General features: G+C 34.0%; 2 protein-coding genes across 3 annotated transcripts in view; both read right to left on the bottom strand.

Moving 5' to 3' along the window:
- Positions 1 to 25,345, bottom strand: part of LOC138692197 (zinc finger protein ZFP2-like) — a 148,326-nt gene that overhangs the window by 63,871 nt on the left and 59,110 nt on the right. The window lies entirely within an intron of this gene.
- Positions 2,861 to 25,254, bottom strand: LOC138692196 (zinc finger protein 737-like). The gene is made up of 5 exons (XM_069815271.1): positions 25,024 to 25,254; positions 17,779 to 17,916; positions 14,788 to 14,925; positions 10,098 to 10,180; positions 2,861 to 7,604 (listed from the first exon to the last, which is right to left on the bottom strand). Exons 1-5 carry the CDS (start codon positions 25,135 to 25,137, stop codon positions 6,311 to 6,313), a joined length of 1,767 nt encoding a protein of 588 aa, XP_069671372.1. The 5' UTR covers positions 25,138 to 25,254; the 3' UTR covers positions 2,861 to 6,310.

Below are 25,345 nucleotides of genomic sequence, written 5' to 3'. Positions count from 1 at the left end.
ACCTTAATACTGATGATGATAAATTGCATGAAGATTTTTGTATTCTTATATTTTCATTACATGCTACAAATGAAAATGATTTGGAAGGAAAATGAACGTATTTTCTTCAAGAGAACCCGAGAATACAAGGAACAGTTGAAAGTAGTTTTCTTTGTTAAGTCAGACCGTATAAGTAATGTCTATTGTGACGGAGTTGTCAGTATCAAGTGTTGTATGTTCACAAACACTACAAAAAGGCTAAGTGAAAATCAGTTAATGGCAGAAATCCAGGAGAAATCAAATGTAACATGTCATTCTTAGACGTTTATGATTATGGCACATCTGGTAAGGACAACTAAATTACAAGATAATTAAAGATTTAAAGGTTTAACTGTGAAATCTGCCAGTGCTGCTCTTATTTGAAGTTACAGAAAAATGTTTAGACCAGATCTATTAGCATGTTAACTTATGATTTGGACTTCGTTAATTGTAACAATTTAATATGAGAATAAATCTCGAAAAGTTAGAGACACTTTAAGAGAAAAAGAATTTGAAAATTGGTACATTGCAACAAAAGGGTAAAGGAGTGATTCTTAACAAAGAGTTCTCCCCAGCAAACAGCTGGATTCCCTCTCGGAATGGATAAATGCCCTTAAAATGGTAGTCTATGTTGCTCCGGTCCGAGCTGTACCGGGTAGAAGTCGGGATGGTACCCGTTGTAGGCGCTGTCTCAGCGAGATTGAAACTCTTCCCCATATCCTTGGCTTCTGCCCCTATAGTGAGCCCCTTCGCAATATCCGTCACCATGCTGTCCGTTCTATGCTGGCTGAGGCACTGAAGGAAGTAGGGTTTACAGTCCATCAAGAGGTGCAGGGACTAGCCACACAAGGAAGTGTTCGGCGAATTGATATCATTGTCATTAAGAACAACTTGGCATACATTTTCGATCACACCATCAGATTTGAGACACATGCAGATCGACCGCATGAGGTGGACAGTGAAAAGAAAAGGATCTATGAACCAACAATCCCGTTCTATAAATATAGCCTGTCCCACATTGATGTAATAGGTCTGATGGTGAGAGCACGAGGTACCATACCCTCCTTCTTTGCCAACAAATGTAAACACAGCATTGTGAAGAAAATAGCCATTAGTGCCCTCAAAAGGATCGGTTCAAATATTGTATGGGAGTGAGAATGGAAATTTCAAGTTATCTTAACTGATGGCTGTTGATTGGTTTAGATATCAATGCCAATAAATCCGTACTATTATTTTTCTCGCGTTATATGGAATTCAAATCATTCTAACCTATCTGATATTTTTTTCCCCTTTCTTAACTGTAAATGAGCACAAACGCTACTTAGGTGTAAATTTTTCTGACATATTGTATATTCGATTCCCTAACCGTTTCAAATGTATACAATTTTACATTTTAGGTGTGTTTCCAAATTATATATAATACGCTTTGTCAAATCTGGAAACCTTTACATAAGGGAAGCTAAATTTATTATTATTAACTTTTAAAATGTGATTAGTTAGCATGTCAAACAATTAACACTGGTATTGATAGTCGCACATGCTAGTATATAAAATAATAACAATTGTGATAGGCTGTATTATAGTCTATTCGAAAAGCTTATTCCCACTCAAGAAAACTCAGAAAAATTGGTCGTGAATTGTCTTTCTTGTATCAACAACTTTTTCCCTAGACCTTATGTAAAGTGTCTAGAGATTGACTGACCCAAAGTTCGGAACCCCAGTTGGAAATGGTCTTTACACCACTGCATTAATAAAACGCTTGACTTAAGTACAAACATATGTGATAGCAAAGAGTTTGTTATGTATAAATTACAATTTGTATCCCTTCTTTCCCTCTAATTCTTTAAATACATTATAAGAAAACTGATGGGCATGGAGAGTTGCCTGGTTGACTGCTATCAATTACTTCTTATGGAAATACCAACATTAATACTGAAGTTGCTCATATGGCAATGAACATTAGACGATTTTAAAGAATCGATATAAAGGCCATGCTGTCGCCATGACAGGTTTCAAGTTTTTATGCTATTCATTATACTTCAGTTGTTCAGCTAATGAGAAATTACCATTGTAGCATTATAAAACCGCAAGTATCGATTATTCTCGGATATGCAATCGAAAGACAACTAACGAAACGTCACGGAGGCTGGAAATCCAATACTGTCGCAGAAGGTTATGTTCTGTTACTATAATAATTAGCTTTAATTGTAAATAATATTCAAATAAATTCAATTTGTCATCTCGTTTTTCAATTCTAAATCAATTTCCAGGTTATATCAAGATTAATGTTCATGTTATTCTCTAGATTATATCAACGTCAATGACATTCGTTCCTCGAAAAAAATCAATACTTTCGCGTCTGCGCACATCTCACTATTTAGAAGTTCAGTTCAGCTCTTCACTCAGATAACCATAACATGAATACTTATGAATAATTTGAAGTTAGAAATATAGTCGAGCATAAAATATCATATGAAACTTGCCTATAATGGTAACTGAGACGCTCATATGAAAATTATGAAACTCGGTTGCGCTCGTTTCATAAACAAACATACTCGCGTCTTAATTACTATCATTATAGGCTCGTTGCATAATGTACTATTGTAAGCTTTATGGCGACCATGTTCTATTAATATAATACAGTCATCATTTTCGTAAGAGATTTTATGACAGTCAAATGACATAAAAATAGGCCTACAAATTTACAACATTTTAGTGGCATGGAACCTGGTAGTCTAAGAATCCAACTATTTACTCTACCAACAAAACTTCCACACATTATATACCACAACATAATATAAAAAACTATACATGACAGAAAAAAAAACCTATGATTTCATAAAACATGTTAAGAAAAAGGAGACTACATTACATTACTCAAACATGACCACCATAGATATTACAAAAACAACAATAAAGCCCGGCCATCTTTTTACACAACACAATGGGATAAGAAATTACACAAGGAATACATTGTATAGCATTTTGTTCTTTCAAAACTTAATTTAATCATTGATAAGTTAACAATAAGCAGATACACAAATTATGAACATTAATTAATCGACAATAGATGTACATGAAGCTAAAATGTAATAATTCGTCTACATGAACATTCTCCACGTACCAACAATACCAACTTGGTTGTTATAAAATTGAAATATGTATAAGGAATAATTGTATTTGAAAAATGCTTTACAAAATAACACACTGCTACCATATCGGCAGAAAGTTCACAGTTGTCTTTTACAAAGTGCCAGAAATGTTTAGTGTCTTACTGGGTAACTAAAGTACACAAAATCTTGATTTCCGTCTAATGTTGAAGAGAATGCAATTAAGAATGAGCTTTTCTTTGACATATTTCAGTAGAATAGAATGGTTTCGTGTACATCAAAGAAGAAAAAAATAATTAGTGCCTGCCTGACGTTACAATACTTGACAAAGACATCGATTTTTTTTGTCTCAAGTTGTACTATGTAACAGCCAATCTTTAGATACATAAAAGGGCAGGTAACACGGGACATGAAAGTAGTTCCAAATCGTATCAAAACATATGGCTAGGAACATTATTGTTTCGAGATATGTGTTGTTGCCAGGAAATGCTTTCAGATTTACCACCAGCTGACGACTCATGATTTTTGTAAACAACACAACTTCTTTTGTACCATGATATTGTTACAACATGTGTGATAATGAATGTACATTATCAAAAAAAAAAAAAATAGGAAGAAAGGAAAAGGTTTTATGCAGTCTTCTCGAAAAAAAAAATGCATGCTTCATTGAAAACATACAAAACAAATTATTAGTTTCGTAAATAGATATCAGACTTGAAAGACTTCTCACCTGCAGGTGTTCATGGCTCTTTAGGCGGGAAATACTTATCACATACATCACATTAGAAAGGTTTGCTAGCAATATGTTTAAGTATAAGCGACACTGGAACTTAATTTTTGGCCAAAATGGCAGAAATAAATACATTTTGAATCTTGCGTACACTACTTTTAACACTTGAATATAATTAATTGATTAACTAGCGGACTTACTCGTGTTAATTATGTAAGATCTGTGCGGCTTACAGCTTTTTCAGTGCTTCACGCAACATCCTGAGAGCTACTAGATCTCGGCGTCATCTCGAACTTCTCTGCCTGTTATGTGGGTGTGTTTGACTGTTGAAAGATGTTGAAGTGTGGAGTCAAATAATGTGTGTGTGTACTGAACTTGATCTGTGTGTTGAGAATGTGAACCAAAAACTCAACACACTAGAACAATACGAAATATACAAACACACTAAAACACATCCCAATCACATTCTCAACACACAGATGAATTTCGATTTCTAAAACGAGGTCTTTTTTATTTTACTGAGCCATGGCTTGAAACCATGGTCTGAAGCAGAGACCGCGCCTGGGATAGGTTTAATACCACGGCTTCATGTATACAAGATGGAGGAAGTAGATCAGCTGGATGACTATGAAAGGAAAATTTGTGATTACAAATATTAAATCTTGGATTAGAGTGATGAGAGACAGAAATAATCCTTTGTAACTATATAATGACGATAATTTCATGCGAATATTTTCGATTTTCGAAGGAATCATCGCAAAATTTAGCAAGAATTCTAAATACTCGTAATAATCTGCAACGAAATGCAAGAAGCGCCAGGTTGACAAATTTTTTAAACCTTCTTGTTGCTTTGAGGGAAGTAAGATATAGGCCTAATATTTTATACTAATTACACCTTTATGTCTATAAGATGATGTAACTTAATTCTTAGTCTTTACAGTAGTTCTGGACATTTTATATAATACTCGAATATAATGTGGGCCTACAAGAATATGTATGAAGCAAGCGTGATTTTGTATTCTTATTTTAAGTTTTATGCTACTGAGGCCTATTATATGTGAAAATAGAACCATATAATATTTTAGTTTCAATTGCAACTTTAATCCAGTTAATATTTAGGTTATTGATTCGTTAGACCCGGGTTTTCAAGTAGTTAATGTTGGCAGTAGCTATGAACAAATGATAAACTACAACATAAACGTTCGAATTGTGCTAATTATTTAGGAAATATAATTCTGGTACTTAAAAATCAGTTCCCTATAATTAATGCTAGTACGTTAAACGCACATACATTCTGTAAATTAGCAAATACAACAATACCTTAGCTGAGAACAAAAGAATGTGATTTACTGGAATTAAATAAAAATATTAATCCCGATGTTGATTTCTTTCTAATATCGACTGTTTACAAGAATAAAAATCGATTCTTAGCTGCATTGCTATATATAAAGCACACGAACGTCGGTTTCTTCTCAAGCCGCATCTCGACTTCATTTTAGAAATCACATAAGGATTCAGAATTCGATCGCTGTTAAAAAGCAGACGTATGGATCCACGACTTCATCCGTGTTTTAGAAATCGAACCTCAAAGTTCAAAGCACAAAATGCTTTCTGTTGAGGAGTGGCCAACTTTGTTATTATTGTTACCAAAGAAACAAAAGAAAAGGAAAGCTATCTGCGCATGCACACAACGAAAACTGTCTTCCTTCCTCTTTCATTTGAGCCTACAAACAACTTTTCACGCCAAATCTGAGTGATAATGTAACGACTATAAACTGCTATATTCTTTTAAGTACACGGTTTACTATTTAAATGTTCGGATACAACAAATCCACCGAATTTGAAAGCAATTTATCAAAAACTTCAGAAGTTTTGAAAGTCAGTCCCAGTGTCCCTTACGTTGGTCCTACTAGGGAAGCACTTTAGCCAGCCATCAAATTTTCAATACTTCTCATCTATGTGCAGCCGTTCATGGCTCTTTAGGTTACTCGACCTCGAAAACACATACCACAAACATCGCATTTGAAAGGTTTCTTGGCTAAGTGCAGGCGTAGATCGGTTTTTAGAATCGTCGAATCCAAGAAACTTACCACAAACATATCATTTCAAAGGTTTGTCGCCTGTGTGGAGGCATTGATGAATATTTAGTTTAGTAGACAATGGGAAACATTTATCACAAACATCACATTTTGAAAGGTTTGTCGCCTGTGTGGAGGCGTTGATGGGTTTTTAGACTACGAGACTGCGTGAAATACAAACCACAAACATCGCATTTGAAAAGTCTGTCGCCCGTGTGCCGACGTTGGTGGGACTTTAGGTTACAAAACTGCGTCAAACACAAACCGCAAGCATCACATTTGAAAGGTTTGTCGCCTGTGTGGATGAGTTGAAGGGTTTTTAGATTACTCGACAATGGAAAACACTTGCAACAAACATCACATTAGAAAGATTTCTAACGTGTGTGGATGAATCGATGGGTTTTTAGTTTACTCGACGATGGAAAACACTTGCAACAAAGATCACATTTGTAAGGTTTGTCGCCTGTGTGGATGAATCGATGGGCTTTTAGTTTACTCGACGATGATAAACACTTGCAACAAACATCACATTTGAAAGGTTTATCACCCGTGTGCCGCCGTTGATGGGATTTTAGGTTAGAAGACTGCGTGAAACACAAACCACAAACATCGCATTTGAAAGGTTTGTCGCCCGTGTGCAGACGTTGGTGGGAATTTAGGTTAGACGATTGCGTGAAACACATTCCGCAAACATCACATTTGAAAGGTTTGTCGCCTGTGTGGATGAGTTGATGGGTTTTCAGTTTACTCGACGATGGAAAACTCTTGCAACAAACATCACATTTGAAAGGTGTGTCGCCTGTGTGGATGAGTCGATGGGTTTTTAAATTACTCGACAATGGAAAACTCTTGCAACAAACATCACATTTGAAAGGTTTGTCGCCTGTGTGGATGAGTTGATGGCTTTTTAGTTTACTCGACGTTGGAAAACATTTGCAACAAGCATCACATTTGAAAGGTTTGTCACCCGTGTGCCGATGTTGATGGGACTTTAGGTTACAAGACTGCGTGAAACACAAACCGCAAACATCACATTTGAAAGGTTTGTCGCCTGTGTGGATGAGTTGATGGGTTTTCAGTTTACTCGACGATAGAAAACTCTTGCAACAAACATCACATTTGAAAGGTTTGTCGCCTGTGTGGATGAGTCGATGGGTTTTTAAATTACTCGACGATGGAAAACTCTTGCAACAAACATCACATTTGAAAGGTTTATCACCCGTGTGCCGATGTTGATGGGATTTTAGGTTACAAGACTGCGTGAAACACAAACCGCAAACATCACATTTGAAAGGTTTGTCGCCTGTGTGCCGGCGTTCATGCACTTTCAGGTTATGCGAAAGCGAGAAACACTTACCACAAACATCGCATTTGAAAGGTTTGTCGCCTGTGTGGACGCGTTCATGTCTTTTCAGGCTACCGGACTCCTTGAAACATTTACCACAAACATCACATTTGAAAGGTTTCTCGTCTGTGTGCATGTGTTCATGTTTTTGTAGGTTACTCAAAGGTGACACTTCGAATTCCAACGGCTTGTCGTCTTGATCAGTGCGTACAAGTAATCTCGAGGAAACTACATTCTTGGGAATCTCACAAACAGTCTCGTTGTCGTCATGTGCAATACTGTCGAATTCTGATGATACAGTCCCTTCACTGGTAGCTGCAATCCTGACGAGAATATAATATCAGTCTATGCTATAGGAAATATATATCCAATTCTTGAATATTCCAACTAAAACAAATCTGTTTCACCCACAGGTACATTATCATTAGAGATACGTTCTTGTAAATAATGTACGGGAGATGTTGGAAGTCTCAAAATTGTTTAAAAATTTCGTGATGAAAATATCATGTCTATCACATCTTATTTCCTTAAGAAAGGTCTCTGCCCTAAGTCACTAGATACTTCAGGTGACTTTGGGAACAATTATTGTTTTTAAATACAGTATACAGTTTTCCTGAAGACATTAAGAATCATAGCCAAAACCCTGCATTATTTAAGACAAAACTAAAAAATTACTTAATATCTCACACTTTCTATTCTGTAGATGAATTCTTGACATTTCACAGTACTGTGTAAATATTATAATAATATTAAATGGAAAACATATTACTTTGTATAAAATATTATTGTTATTAAGGTATTAATTCTGTACATATTTCATATTTGCATTTTATATGTATTGCATTTTATTGTTAAACGTAAGAATTGGACATGTTCTTTATTCTATGCTGTAAAGCAAATGTAAGAATATTATGGAACAAATAAATCTGTCTGTCTGTCTGTCTGTCTGTCTGTCTATCTATCTATCTATCTATCTATCTATCTATCTATCTATCTATCTATCTATCTATCTATCTATCTATCTATCTATCTATCTATCTATCTATCTATCTATCTATCTATTAAAAGCAGGGGAAGAAATGATTAAAGGTACCGGTAATTAAAAGCAACTGAAATTATATTTTGATGTTACAAATTAAATTCTAAATCTTGGAAAAAAAAAAAGCGTATGTAAATTGATGAGCACTAGTGTAGGCAAAGATGATGCTACAAAAAAGAATTATTAACCCTCGCTTTACCAATTTTGGATTCCATCGTTATATTTTTTGCAATTGTATCCAAATTCCGGATTGCAAATGTGCTATACCTTTATCTATGCCTTATTCTTTAGTTATACAAGGTGGACAAAAAGTATGGAATACTGCTAATAACTTTTAAAATTTTAATTTTACAATAAGAAATCACGTATATACAAGAACTATTGGAGATAAACCATATATAATGACACCAGTGTTCGAAAAACGCTAGTTCTTGAGGGATACAGGGTATATCTGTAATCCCTAATTTTGTAAATGGCACTCGGTAATAAAATTTACATATTCGAAATATGCATTCAATTTTTACCTATGGAAGTGTAGAAATTTTATCCATTCACATATTTAAAGAGTCTTAAAATTTCATTAAACTTGTTTCTTGGACTATCAACTTGAGACAAATAAATATGAAAAATTATGTTGAGTAGGCCATGAAGACAAAGAAAACTGTATGACTAACCAAACCTTAACACAGATATAATAAAGTTTCAATAGACCGTCTGTGCTTATCTTATTATATAAAGTATTTTACTAGTTAGTTACATGAACGTTTTCGGCACTTGTGTGTGCCATCATCAGATGTTTGAATGATACTGCATGTTAACCCTGCCAAATGGATACATGTGATATCGCCATGATCATTATGCATGCACAAAACATGTAATATATACCCATTTTCAGTTAAAATAGTAATATAAAATGCGAATAAAAACATTTATACACAGTTAATTAAAATCAGATGATTAAAAACAGTTAGCTGCTATAATGTCCATCGTTGTCTGGTATACATTGTGGTTTAGTTAATGCTTGTTGTTGTGAATATTTCAAATGGGATAACCAGTTTTTAAGTATCACCACGTTACTTGGTTGCACTATGATCTTAAAACGTGTAGAAAATTAAGCCATGAAATTCATTTTCTTAATGGGTCATGTTCACTTATTGTCCGATGTTAATCACATACAGACATAATGAAGCACTTAGAGAGATAAAACATGGCGTGCAAGACACTTGCATAATATAAGTTACTGCGTTTAGTTGTTACAATGCCTGATGTTGATTTCTTTACCTGGCAATATTTAGATATTACAATTCCTTAAGAATGCTGGGTTGTCACTTTCCGGTGTTCAGCCTAGCCTTGCATAGTGCAAACAACTGGTTATGATGTCTATTCAGCGATAGCTTGGCTCAAAACGAGACCCAATCACAGCCAAACATTGTCCCAGTCTATCTTTCTCAGTTACATAACTCATTTGCTTTTTTTTTTATTTGGTTATTTAACGACGCTGTATCAAATATTTGGTTATTTAGCGTCGATGAAATTGATGATAGTGATGTGGTATTTGGCGTGATGAGGCAGAGGATTTACGGTTGGGGAAAACCTAGGATAAAATCAAACTAGGTAATCTTTCCAAGCGGGAATCGAACCCACGAACAAGCGCAACTCCGCAACAGCCTGCAGAATGATTCAGTGTCAGAGTCCTAGCGAACGAGCTTCCAGATAGTCAAGAAACGATTTCAAAAACAATCAATTTTCTGCGTGAAGACTCGCACACCACACTTACCTTTCGGTGAGAATCTCATTGTCCTCTGCTGTTACTTCCAGTCTTGGCTCCTCATTCACTCCGTCCAAGTCACTCTGATCTTCCTAATAATACAGAGCAACAACTCAATTACATTAGGGTCATTCCATGTTAACTGGTCTTGTATAAAAAAAAATTATTTTCCACAAAAAGTCCACTTATGTACGTTAAAGTACTCAATATAGTCCAGGGGACGCGGATATATAGGATTTTAAAATAAGAATTTACGTTACTAAAAACAGCACAGTTAAACTTTGTTAATTGAGTGATAATTTTTTAATTGTGATTTTCTCTCCTATATTGCCTACAGTGGGAACTCATGGATCGGACCAAAGAAGAATGATATATCTATGGATAAAGCTTGAGCCATAGGTAAAAGAAGTGAAAAACCGAAGAGTTATAATCAACGTGGACAGTTTCTTTTTGTTTGAAAAGGTTTAATTTTCACAATAAAATCAAACAGTATAACTTTGTGACTGCATTTGTTACTTTTACATGTTTAATTGGTAATATATTCAGATGTTTCAAGAAAACAATAATAATAAAATAATTTAAATTTCAAATTGAAACTATTTTCTCACCCCAAAAGTTTTAGAGCAAGAATAACCTTTTGAAATTTGGATTTACGTTTGATCAAGGATATACAAATATTTATAACATGTTACAGATGTGATGTTAGTGGTGAACATTTATGAACGTTTTAGACTAGACGGCATTTCGGAAGGCGGTCAGCTGCTACATGCGCCGTAGTATTTCTGGTATGTGACGTTAAAGTTTGTACAGTAGAACCAATCGGAATCAGTCTATAACAAGTACTTACCGAGTCCATTTGTTCATGTGTGAGTGTTTCAATACATTGAATAAGTAAAACTAATATTTACTGCGTGTGTGTAAGATAAATAAATGGAAGAAGAGACTGTAAAAAGGCAAGCATTGCACAGGCAGGCGCGGAAAATATTGTTTAAGGTATATAATTATTTAAAAAACGTTGATGAGCAGAATGCTGCCGGCCATCTTGATGCTGGCTGCAACGTTGCCAACGCGCAAGAAACGACTGCAGAAGCATGTGGTGTGGGATTGAGAACCGTGCAAAGAATATTGTTAGTGAAGGAAACAGGGTTTGTTTGGTGTCATGCTTACAGTAATCAACGGCTAAGGTCATTATTGTCCTTTGATAATTTAAATTCTCTCCTGCGATATTTACATTGCACGTGGTCGTGAAGTACGATGTGACAATGTTGTATGCTGCCTTGTTCTCTCTATCTGTCTCTCTCGACGCAAACGCTAGCAGGCTACCACCTTCCGAATTGCCGTCGGCTCTAGTGCTATATAGAGAAGTTGTGCAGTCGACATGAGCTCCGTTGATCGCTGTGTTAAAAGGAGTTTGTCTGAACTATACAGGTCCAGGGACAGGACAATCTGAGCTCCATGCTCTGCAGCGTTCTACATGACCAGCACTAGCCACACATGTATATGTTGAAGCTAGTAACGAAAGTTATTTTAGTTAATTCCCTTTGCTAAATTTTACAAATTATTGATGTAAATTACACATTTTCCTCAAGAAATTTTCCCACATTAAAGAATTTTTTAGGTAACATGTTTCACTAACTTTTATAGTATGCCTATTGTACTACTATATTTATAAACTTTTCTGAACATTTTCTACTTTTTTTGTCAACAATAATCTCACTAGACGTTTTGATTTATCTAGAGAAAATCAAAACTCCAGTGAGATTTAATTGACTATTACACGATTAGAAGAAAGTATATAAAGGTTAGAAGTAACGAAGTACTCCAATACAATAAAATATTAATTGACTTACGAAAGTACAACTGTCTTCAAATGTATTATTGTACCATCTCAACATTACAAATATTACGCTAGATGCATGCTAGATGGCAGTAGTGAGCAATGCCTTCTCGTCGAGAAGTTCTCGATCTATTATACACGATGACAATGTTACTAGTCAAGAAGGCTTTGTTGATTCAGTTTCATTTTTATTAAAATGCAACATTCCACTTCAATTATCCGAATCCCAGTAATCAACGTCACTTGACAGATGATTTTCAATAAATATTAATATTAAACAATCTCTGATACGTGACTATCCATAATATCATATAGCAGAAGCTATAACATAACCCAACTAATATACACAAGTGTTAGAAAAGTTTTAATTAACGACGATGACATAAAAAATAAACATGAATAATTTTGAAAGGAATAATTATTGAATGTACAATTTTCAAATTTGAATGTGGTTGGTGGTTCAATTGATGTTATATTGGACGTGTGCGTAATAGAAGTGGAACTCGTTGATTTAGGCCTACATGGTGTATTGAACTTATTCAGGATTTCCGAATGGTGCTCTTCATTTATTTGTAAATCGGATTTCAGAAGATGCATAGGTATGATCAGTGATTTTTATTAATTCTTGTTCTTGAATGCCAATGCGAGTCATATTTGAAACTGCTGTGCATCGACTGGAGTGGTTTGTAATTTTATATAAGTAATTTTTTTTTTTTTTTTGACGTCCAGACGAGCGCAATTTCAAATGTTGGCAAACAAAGAAACAAATGCTAGGGACGCGATAAAATTAAACAAATGCTAGGGACGCGATAAAATTGTGCGATAAGCAGCCATGATTGGTTGAAATACGTCCTTTCGTACCGTTTTATTGGTCAAAAGTAGTATGACGTAGTAAGAGTGTAATAGTCTTATTAAAATTATCCAATAATTTTTTCTTAATAAGAGATTTTCTTAGCTTATTGAATCTGCTAGGTTTTATAATTATGTTAGGACATGTTGTTATAAGTACTCTGCACTTCTTAGAATTTGTTCCTTCTATAATAAACTGAGCAATATTGATATTTTTCAGGACAGAACCACATTCTTGAGAGAAATAAATACTGGTAGCGTTCAAAACACTCCGTAAGTATTTTGCTAATAAATAGGTCTGAACTGGTTTGCATATTGTATTTTTGGTCTTCTTTCTTAAATTATTTAATATCAACTATCATTACTAACTCACTCCTAATTCCGACTTAACGTAGGTCTAGTCCCTCATCAGTTATTATATTATTGTTACTAATCTGTGACTAATTATTTGCATTTCATCACTGGCTTTATTACTTTAATATAATCTAAGTTTTCTTCATACTATAAATACTTTTGTTTTTGTTTACCGAGATTTACATATACTACTAAGATTTCAAATCACACGTCCTCAAGCGAGGTTGACCACTGGGATCCGGAATTAACAAAATATAAAAGATAAAGGGAAATGAAACGAGCAAAATACTGATTCGATTTGTACATTAAAACAAAAATTTACGTGTTAACATATAGATGATAGTGTAAAATTTGAAGAGAGGCGTTCAGAATTTCCCATTACAATCTTCTGAACCTCATAAAAGGGAATTTTAAAGGATTTAAGGATATTACATGTAAATTTTGGTAAACAACCCCTCGCTCCAAATAGTAAGCCTGCAACATCCCAGTTGTAAAGCAAAATGCCATATTTTTGCTTGATATCATTTGTTGAGTACTATTGGGTTGTAACTGTTTAAGTTGAAGTTTAAATTACCATTATTATATGTATTACTACTGTTAATTTTTTTCTCTACTCTGTAATTACATTGTTCAGTGGAATAAATAAATAAAAATAAATAAATATATATAAGTAAGTAAATAAGTAAGTAAGAAAATAAATAAATAAATAAATAAAATAAATAAATTAAATAAATAAAATAAAATAAATTTAATTTAATTTAATAAATAAATAAATAAATAAATAAATAAATAAATAAATAAATAAATAAATAAATAAATCAGTCAATGAATCAATGAATGAATGAATCAATCAATCACTCAATCAATCAATAATAAATTAATAAATAAAATAAATAAATTAAATAAAATAAATTAAATAAATAAATAAATATATAAATAAAAATAAAATAAAATAAGATAGATAGATAGATAGATAGATAGATAGATAGATAGATAGATAGATAGATAGATAGATAGATAGATAGATAGATAGATAGATAGATAGATAGATAGATAGATAGATAGATAGATAGATAGACAGACAGAGAGACAGACAGACAGACAGATAGATCGATAGATAGATAGATAGATAGATAGATAGATAGATAGATAGATAGATAGATAGATAGATAGATAGATAGATAGATAGATAGATAGATAGACAGAGAGACAGATAGATAGATAGATAGATAGATAGATAGATAGATAGATATATAGATAGATAGATATAGATAGATAGATAGATAGATAGATAGATAGATAGATAGATAGATAGATAGATAGATAGATAGATAGATAGATAGATAGATAAATAAATAAATATTGTACTTTGTATCAATATAGCATATTATGAAATACACAGCGTAGCTTGGCAACAATTAAGAGTAAGTGTAACAAGAAGTTTTGTTTTCAAATTTGAAACACAAAACAAGACAACAATTCAACATTAGAGTCCTCTGCAACATGACACAAAAAAAATGTAATGAGATATTTTGTCTCCATCATAAATTGAAAGCAAATGCAAGTACAATTTTAAAGAGGTGGTGTCAGTTAGAATCAAAATACAAGATGTACACTGAAAGAAGAAGAACACGCAGTGCATTCCTATGCTCCACTCACCTCTGGTTCACGTTTCAACTCAGGCAGCCAAATTGACACCGGATCCTCCTCAAATTTCACATCAGATGTGAGATCAGGACTCTGGCCGACATATTCCGTCTTTATGCTCGCAACATGCTGATCAGAAAGATTCTGTTCCTGATGTACAAAGAGATAATATGTTAAATCAACAATTTATTACTGGGTGTTAGAAGACTACTAACTTTATAAGCTACTTTCTGTGTATTGTATTGTAATGTATTTATTAACATTCCATGGCATTCATACATTGCTTCACAGCTAGAATATGGAACAAGTGAAAAAACTTAATACTATTACAAAGTCTTAATTTATAGTCATAGTCTAGATGAATATATACAGACGAGGTTTACAATATAGTCTACTAGTACAAGACAAAGGGTTAGTATCAATTTCATGAAGTGCTGTTGAATGTCACGAATTCACCTACAGAATAGAAGGCGTGAGAAATTAGGTACTTCTTTAATTTGGCCCTAAATAATCTTATGTTTTGAGTTTCATTTTTTATATCGATAGGGAGGCTATTAAAAATATTTACTGCCATATAAGCACTCCTTTTTGATAGCACGCTAGACTTGCCGATGGAGTATGAAAGTCATTTTTTTGAAGTGTATTTATGCTATGAACTGTTTAATTAGTTACTAAGTTGTCACTATTACATAAGAGGAAGATTTTATTAATGAAAAGATATACTGACAAGCCATGGGCATTATTTGTAGTTTTTTGAAAATAGTCCTACAAGATTCCCTAGATTTGGGACCTACAATTATTCTAATTGCTCTTTTTTGTAATAGGAATATACTGTTACTATCTGTGGAATTTCCCCAGAATATTATTCCAAAACTCATTACCGAGTGGAAGTATGCAAAGTATATTGTTTTTAAGGTATTGATATTTACTATCTTTTGCACAGATCTAATAGCAAAACATGCTGAATTTAGTTTGGGGGTAATTTCTTTAATATGATTTTTCCAATTTAACACATTATCACATGTGTTGGCATGACCCAGGTAGACTACAATTAGCAATATGTACAAGTTCATAATTTTACTGTCCAGTTAAAAGTCTTGCAGAAAGATATCTGTACATGTTATAATATACACTGTACAAAGCGGATATTGTGGCAAATATAATTTCCCTGAAGACAGGTTATAATGATTGTAACTACATCTAAAGCAAAATCAATTATTTGGAACTGTAAAAATTATTGAGAATTTTAGACAAAAGACACAGACAAAACAAAAGAAGTCGTGTCCTTAAATACGATATGTCAAATACACAGTGTAGCTCAGCAACAATTAAGGGTAAGTGTAACAAGCAGTTTCGTTTTCAAATTTGAAAGATAAAACGAAACAACTACTCTTCTTCAGAATGACCTCAATAGAATAAATGATTGGGAAATAGCCAACAAAATGAGAATAAATTCTCTAAAGAGCAAACTCATCAGCTTTACAAGAAAAATAAATAAAATAATCGCATCGAATACGTTAGGGGCTGAGACCATTCCGAAAGTTAAATATAAATACCTAGGATTAATATGTAGCAGCGATCTCGGCTGGGAGGAACACGTTACTGACACAGTGAGAAAAGCATGGAGAGCATTACACTTTGTGATGAGGGTACTAAGAAAAGGCTCTGATAAATCCAAAAAGATTGCATATAAATCACTAGTACGTCCAGTAATGGAATATGGTGCTGCATGTTGGGATCCTTACAGATTAGAACATATTAGGGCACTGGAAAAGATTAAAAAACGGGCTCTCAAGCATTGTCGTAGTAATTCACCATTAAAATGGGACACACGGACAGGAGAACGCGAATTCGATTATGCGCACTGTTCAAAACATACAGAGGTGAGCCTGCCTGGAGAGAAATATAAAATAGGTTGCAGCCGCCAAATTACTCTTCAAGGAACGACCACTCATATAAATTAAGCGAAAGAAGACAGAGGACGGACACTGGAAAGTTTTCTTTTCTCAATCGTACTATCAGGGACTGGAATGCTTTACCTGGAGGCTTACTAAAGGCTTTGCCAATAACCAGAAATGTATTTAAAAATAGGCTTAAGTACTTTACTAATAGACGGTAGTACATTATACACACTATTTAAAGGGTGTAATTGATATTTGTTATTGAAGTGTTGTATCAGTAAAGAAGTGTGTTGTGTCAGTGAAGTGTGTTTTGTAAGTGAAGTGTGTTTGACAGTGAAGCTTTATATTTTATATTAGCAGTGCAAAGTATTTGAACAGTGAAATTTTTTTGAAGTGTTAGTGAAATCAGGATAGAATCAGTGAAATGTGTAGAAGAATAACTCTTCTCGGGTTCTCAGGGATGAAGAAGATGGCAGAGCTAGCCGTCGAAAGCTTGGAAGCTAATCTCCAACTCACCTGGCTGAGAACCCGAGAAGAATTATTCTATATCAAACACCGGGAAAGCCTCAAGTCATACAAATGTGTAGTAGTTCCAGTGTAGTGAGTGAGTTGTCAGCGAAATGAGTGTAATGTTGAAAGGTACTTGTGCATGTGTGAACATATCAAACTCGTGGGTTTTAGTTCGAACTTAGGGTTAAGATACAAATTAGATTTACTTTAAATCTTATTTTAAGTGATCATGCTTCATTTAATTTAGGATATTTCCTGTTATTGTTATTATTATTAATTTATTATTAATTTTATTTTTTATTAATTGTGCTTATTATTGTCGTTTTTGAGTGTAATTAGTTACCATTGCCATCGGGTATATACCCATTTGCAGCGTGAATAAATAAATACATACATATATACACAACAATTCAACAATGGAGTTCTCCGGAACATGACATAAATAATAAAAAAGTGATGAGATATATTTGTCTCCATCACAAATTGAAAGGCACTGCAAATACCGTTTTAAAGAGGTAGTGTCCATCACAATCATAATACAAGATATACACTGGAAAGAGAACACGCAGTGCATTCCTTACGCTCAACTCACCTCAGGTTCACGTTTCAACACAGAGTTCGAAAGTGACACCGGATCTTCCTCAAATTTAATTTCTGATGTGAGATCAGGATTCTGGTCCACATATTCCGTCTTCACTCTAGTCACATGTTGATCCCAAAGATTCTGTTGCTGAAGTACAAAGAGATAATAATATATATTAAATCATCACTTTATGACTGGGTGTTAGAAGATTTCTAAGATTACAAGCTACTTTTTATGGGTTACCACAGTCTAGTATATACAGTCACGAAGCTTGAGTTTATGAGGGTACTAGAAACAATAGACTGTGCTGGTACTATTTAGCGTTGTCTGTAATGAGGCGATAGTACCAATCCTAGTGGTTAGCAACTGTCTATGGATGCATATTTACTACGTATTGAGTTTCGTGACTGTATATACTAGATTGTGGTGTTACCATGTCCTAGCTGCACTACAATTAGCAGTATGTGCAAGTTTATAATTTTACTGCCACTTGAAAGTCTTTCAAAAAGATATACATGTATAATATACGTGCGTGACGAAGATAACAAAAAGATAACCGTACTCATTTCTGCATATTTCATGCATTCCTACACATAGTACATTATTGTATAAATAATGTAGCATATTTTCGGGAATTTGTTGCATTAATCACAAAATTTGCATGATATAGAAAAAAATGTGGTGAAACGAGCATTCAGCGGATTCCGCCGATTTTGGAATAGGCACCGACGTACTTGAACTGCCAACATAGAAAACAAAAAATGACACTCAATCGCTTTCACCTTCATCTTGACGGGATAATAAAAGCCTAAACTAACCTAACCTAACCTAACCTAAGTGCGTCGGTATCTATTCCAAAATCGGAGGAATCCGCTCAACGCTCGTTTAACCAAAAATGTATAATTAAGATTCGGAATTGTTGTGAGTATATAATATTTTTTGGTTGCTTGCACTGGATGACTAGAAATTTCTTGCATATCAAGGATAGCTGTGGAAAAATCAAAACAACCATTCATTGCTTTTGTTTCGTCAAACTACTGCACAAGAAGCATTCCAAAACATTTCTAGCAGAAAAAAAGAGTACATCTTCCAACAACTCAGGCAAAAATTCTTTGCACAAACCGTAAGTACTCTTATTGCAAGTTATCTTGAACTTCCTGAGCGGGGACAGAGGGAAGAAAGCGCGTAATGTGGGTGGAGACAACTGAGTTGTTTGCGCATGCTCTGCATCATAATCTCTTGTCAAGAAACATAGAACTATTTCCTTCACTGCGTACCAGTAGTGTTAACATGGAGCAGCAACCACAGGGTAGTAATTATGGTGAAATCAGACCACCGCGGAGGAAAAGTAACGCTGTTATCCACAGCGGAGAATGAGAAATTATCGCAAATATAATTATGTGTTGCGAGGAGGAAAAATTAAACAAATTTAGTATTATTTCCGTAAAGAGAATTAAGAATAATATTGAATTACAACCGAATGAACCTCACACTACTCCGGGAAAGAATAGGTATGTAATGTTTAGAAATTATTGCTATAATAGTTATGTACGGTAGTGTATGTACTGTGAGCGACATAGTGGTCTTGTATTCTGTAATGTCCACAGAGATATTTACAGCAAAACTGACTTGACTGCTTTAATCTCGGTTTACAGATCTCAAATGTGGCGAAAAAGAACTGTTGCCCCATCACCATCTCATCGGTTATTCAAAGAGTCATCGGACGTGTTTTACATTCAAGAACTTAGTACGTATGTTGAACTGAAAGAAAATTAACGAGGACTCGTCAATTTACCAGTTCCGGTATTAAAATTTCAATATTCAACTCTGATCTAAGATCTGATAAATAAGAAAAGATGATGTAACAATTGTACTGTTAGATATAAGGAAGGCCTATGACAACATATAAAATTCTTCGAGCTGAGGGAATTAAATCTAGATTAACCGATTTAATAATGCATTTCCAATCCAATAACATCGCCCAAATTCAAAACCTCCAATGGCAAGACGAAAACGATCTCAATTTTACGAAGCATCATGTAGGTGTCACCGTTATCGCCAATATTATATAACATCGCAACGAACCTTGTCCTCGACGAATTAACTGAGTATAACGTTTGTAAACTTTATGGCAAAGCATTCAGCCCAGACCAGCCACTCCTTTAGGTTTTGCCGATGATACTGCAATGGCTGACAAAAGGAAAGAAGTAGCTATGGGACTAACATGTATCTTTCATGTGTATGTATTTATTTACATTGCAAGTGGGCAAGCACCCGGTGGCAGTGGTATACACAATATAGACAATACACAATAACATTACAATATACAATACAATTATATACACAATACAATAAGAATACAGAATAAAATTTAACACAATAATTACAATTAATAATAATACATAAAATAACCTAATTAATAAGTGAACTTAATTTTACAATACAACCTACATATGTATAGGCCGTACATAAGTTTCAATAGTCTTTCGGTCTTACTAATAAAAACCCTATATACAGACGTTTAACTGTCTTATACTTATACAATGAGTAGCTCGTTTATAAGTCGTGCGTAAATTCCTTACTAATAATCACTACATACGTCGTGTATAACAGTATAACTGTTACACAGCTACGTCATAGTTTCGTCATTACTTCGTTACGAAAGGTAATAGAATATCTGAGGTTCCCTATTGCATCCGGTAGAGCGTTCTAGTGTGGCGTGTTAAATATCGATAGTACAACTGGCTCTAATCGATTACCACACTACATTTTGGTCAAAGAGTACAAGCTACAGCAATATTATTCTAATAATCCTATGATCTTTAGTTTGTTCTTCTGTGGTTACAAGGTAACCATCATCATAAAATGACAGTCGATACGAACAGCTGTTAGAGGGGCGGCCATTTTTTCGTTATATACAACGCTTAAACATGGGGTTTCGTGTATATAACTACTGCAAGGCAATTCCCATTGTATAGTTACAGTCTGTTTATACGTCCATAGCTTATTCACGGTTTATTAGTAACGTTTTCTGTTTCAACTCTGCATAAGTCTCGTACAAAAACTATAAACTGTTTATTAGTAAGAATGTTTCACTTTACTCTTATCTCACTCACTGCAGTGGCACTATGACGCATTTCGCTGATACTTTAGGACAAATTTCACTGACACTATAGAATACATTTCATTTACACTATAAATTATCACTGATCGGAACTATTCACTGCACTGTAAAACCATAACTTCACTGACTCACCTCGCTTCACTGATACAACAACTCAAGTAAGACAAATACTTACACCCTTATGCATATTTATAAACAGAACTACAATTAAACTAAAAATTTCTAGTCTAAGACCCTCTTACAGCTATTTTTAGATAATTTACAATTCAAACCAAGGGAGTAACTCGTCAGGCTAAATAAATACATGTCACCTTAAAAAATTAAATGTTAAATGTCACCTTAATTTTAATTTACACTTTATACACAACTTTTTAAGTTATTCTTGAATCTCCTTAAGGAAGGACAGCCCTCAAAGACCGCTGCAGGTAGGTCATTCCAATCATTTATAGTTCTATTTAAAAATGAGAATTTACCTACAGAATTTATCCAGATGGAAATTTAAAGTAAACTCAAGAAAATCTGTAGGTATTCGCGTACAGAAAGGGAAACTTAAGTGAGAACCTTTGGATATAGACGAAAACTGTTATAATAAGAATAGTGAAACATGGAGAATTAAGTATCTGGGCACCACAGTTAATGATTCCCTAAATTTTGATTCCAAAGGTGAAATTCAGAATCTAAGCGAATAACCACATTTCCTGGATTCTACTCCCTTATTTAAATCTGAACAAGATTTCCTGCTTTTAAACACAGTTATATGTACATAACTGATTTATCCCTTCCAGACTTCAGAGTGGAACAAAATCCCAATAATGTTTCTTCATAAGAATGATGAACTTATCAAAATGCCCCTAAAACAAATTCTAAATATCCCAAACCACATGACAAAAATATGCTTTATACAGCATGTATAGTGAGGGTCACGTAAGAACAGTTCCTAAACAGCAAATATTGCCGTGTTGTCAACTGTTACCAGATATCACACGATCCTGTGTACTAAATGACTTATTTACTTACCATACTGTTATTCTAAATAATTAAATAATTTGTAACATATTTTCGTAGGCAAATTAACATGTCAAGTATTTTGCCTGGCAATAAGAAATTCATTGGTTTGACGAAACAATTGACTCACGAGATCTAACCTCAAAATGTATTTTGTCCGACCTCATGAAATTATTAGTACTAACTCCGAAAACTTATCTGACTAAAGTCATGAATTATAACCACAACGCAACACATAAAATAACTATTATGTATTAATATTAATACTGATGTTAATTAATTATTTATTAGTATGTTCAAATTTTACTAGTTTCCAGTAATCGGCTCAGAAATCTAGTACAATTTTAATTTCATGGAACTCCAGTACCGACAAATTTAATATTGTCGATATATGTCTCAACTACCAACATACCAATTACAAAATCACTACCATTTGTAATATTTCTCAGTATCGAAATTCGAAACGAGGTTGGCAAAAGAAAATTCAACCTGCAAACTAGAAAATCACCACAATCCACTAGGATATGTAGTAATGGGGGAAAAATGGTTAGGTTTCACCCTTTGGGTATGAAGTAAGCTGACCCGGACTATATATAAAGGTACTTACTAGCTTCTTCAAAGAAGAGTGGATCTCCAGGATCCCAAAACTTGTCGCGTCCTTCCACTGTCAGCCTATCTTTACTCTGCAGATACTCGCGAGCTCTTTACTGAAAGCTCCGAATATGTGAAGTCATGGCAGTTGACCGAGAAAGCCGACGTAATAAAAAATATAGGAACGAATTCCTACGACTCCCCACTTATAAGGAAAAAAAAACTGAGAGAAAAAAATTAGTGCCTTGGACCAACGTATCTCAGAAAGGCCTTGAAGTTTAGCCATATAGCGCGTTTACTCCAGCAAATTCCTGGGTAAGACATCGTTAAGGGCTGACCTCCAGTGAGTGCTGCGAAATTATTAAAAGGCTGTATACGTATCTTGCGTTCGTTCCCTTCTGAGTAGGCCTCAGGACAACATTCTCTAGCGGCGATGCAGCAAGGCTAGAAACCCTCGCACATATCCTTGGCTTTTGCCTTCACGATGAAGTGCTACATAACTCAACTCAACTCAAAGAATTCGTTCGATGTCTTCCTGAAAGTTTAGGTCAATTAGTGAATAAAGTCTTCGAAGACGTACACGAACTGGCAGACAATGACAATACTAGAAGAATAGACATGATTCCCACCCACCACATAGCAACAATCGTTATATAATCGATTCCAGTGTTAGATTTGAAAAGTAAAAGAGTGAACTTGAATATATAAATACCGGGAAAAACGACATTTGTGTACCCACCTTTACAAATTTTATGGACAAACACAGCCTGCAACAAATTGAAATAAAAGGCTTTATTGTTGGAACATGCGGAACTAATCCTGGTTTCTTATTCTGAACCTGGCAACAGTTTAGCCTACAGAGAAAGACAATTGTCTTTCCATATTTTGGTGAATGTTACTTATGTCCCGCCCACAATAGGAGATATAGGCCAGTTTTACACTAATCCTAAATATATTTCGTATAACTTGTAGATATCTCAGTCATGACAACCTCATAAAATATCCTATCAATTGAATAATCGATCTTGCTATGTACAACATAATTGTATTATATTATTACCCATTTCAGCGAGTACTGACGACCACTATAAAATACGACAATTTGGTCCAGGAAGCATTCTCTTTTAGCACAAGGATGATTTATGTAACATGTTTCTAAATTATTTTTTAAAATACCGGTACATTCTTTAATATAATTTGGTCCAGGGAGCATTCTCTTTTGGCACAAAGATGATTTACGTAACATGTTTCTAAATTATTAGTCTTTTAAATACTGGTACATTCTTTAATAAATCACTCAAAAACAAATGTGAATAGAGGGATATGGAGTGAGTACGAAATTATTATTATTTTTTTGGCGCATCATTTTTACGTAAATAACGACAAATAAAAACTAACATGCCACATATTTTAAGAAATACAGAAAACAAGCATGAATATTATTCACTATTCTTAATGATCTTGGGCTAGAAATTACATACAATTAATGTGCGTGTAATAAACAATAAGCAAACCATCTTCGATTAATCATTTCAAAACAACGTGAATATAGCGTAGATTGTGTAGGAAAATAATTTTTTTATATGTTGCTCCCAATGTGCATCATTGTTAACTTATGAAAACAAATGAAAATTAACATGGCATATAAACACTATTTGAAGAAAGATATGAGATATTAAGTAATATTCAGCGTTCTTAATGATCTTTAGATGGAAAATAACAATGAAAAATGTATAAAATAGAAATTACATAAAAGTGAGGATATAAAAAACATTAAGTAGAATCATATCTGATTAATAAGCTTAAATTACTCCAGGTTTAGTGTAAGAGTGGTCTATATCTAACGATGTCTCCCAGCAAATTACTTAATTCATAAAAACAAAAAAAATTGTGTTAGAAGATTGAATTTGGGTATTTTCTCTGAAACTTTCCAAATATCTGTTAGGCAGTCTTTTACATTAATTGCCGAAAATTGGTTTATAGCGCAGCATTGGCAGTGATAAAAGTGTGAAATATTCGTTCAGTGGGCGGTGAATACTCTACATTGACCGGTAGCTTAATGTAATTTATGACAATGTTAAAAGATAGCCTAAATACATATAAAGTAATAGTGATAAATTGATAATCTTTCTTTGCACATCTAAAACAAAGTTAATTAACTTAACTTATATGGAAACCGTAAAAAGTAATGAGAATTTTAAATAAAGATACAGTGAAAAACAGAAGGGAGACTTGTTCTTAAAAGCGACACATTATCAAAAACACTGTGGGAATGTGTAGCTTGGCAACCATCAAGAGAAAGTGTAACAAGAAATTTCATTTTCAAATTTAAAACATTAAGAGTGATAAAGTTCAACGTTAGACTTCTCTGCAACATTACATAACGTATAATATTTATAGTGATAAGATTTTTTTTTGACTCTCATAGACAAAAAGCTACTGCAAGTACTGTTGTATAAAGCAGTGCACACAGCAATCAAAACACAAGATAAAGACTGGAAAAACACACAGGGTATTCCTTGCGCTTCACTCACTTCAGGTTGAAGTTTGACTGCAGGGGACGATATTGGCAACGGATCTTCCTCAAATTTCACCTCAGATATGAGAGCATGTCCCTGGCCCTCATATTCCTCGGAGTAATAAGACATGATTGCTTAGACTTATGTGTATCAACACTGACAATCCTTAAAATGGTACATATATTAACTTCATCATTATGTTACAAGCCAGGTCACGTCCCACTAAATCCTTACCGACGTTTCTTCCAGGCGGCCGTGTTCAGATTCAGACGAGCGAGATTCAAAACATTGTAGTTTCATTCTTCGGTGTAATTTTTTTTTTCCTGCTAATATTGCT

Source organism: Periplaneta americana, chromosome 16, assembly GCF_040183065.1.
Source record: "Periplaneta americana isolate PAMFEO1 chromosome 16, P.americana_PAMFEO1_priV1, whole genome shotgun sequence".
Taxonomy (NCBI): domain Eukaryota; kingdom Metazoa; phylum Arthropoda; class Insecta; order Blattodea; family Blattidae; genus Periplaneta; species Periplaneta americana.
This window is presented reverse-complemented; position numbering and strand designations above follow the sequence as displayed.

What these genes read in the sequence shown, in the direction of transcription:
- LOC138692196 (XM_069815271.1), bottom strand. Translation starts at nt 25,137, where the DNA reads ATGTCTTATTACTCCGAGGAATATGAGGGCCAGGGACATGCTCTCATA. An exon ending in CAGTCAAACTTCAACCTGAA is followed by an intron (nt 17,917 to 25,023) that starts GTGAGTGAAGCG and finishes TTTGTACTTCAG; the next exon opens with CAACAGAATCTTTGGGATCA. An exon ending in AATGAGATTCTCACCGAAAG is followed by an intron (nt 7,605 to 10,097) that starts GTAAGTGTGGTG and finishes TATTCTCGTCAG; the next exon opens with GATTGCAGCTACCAGTGAAG.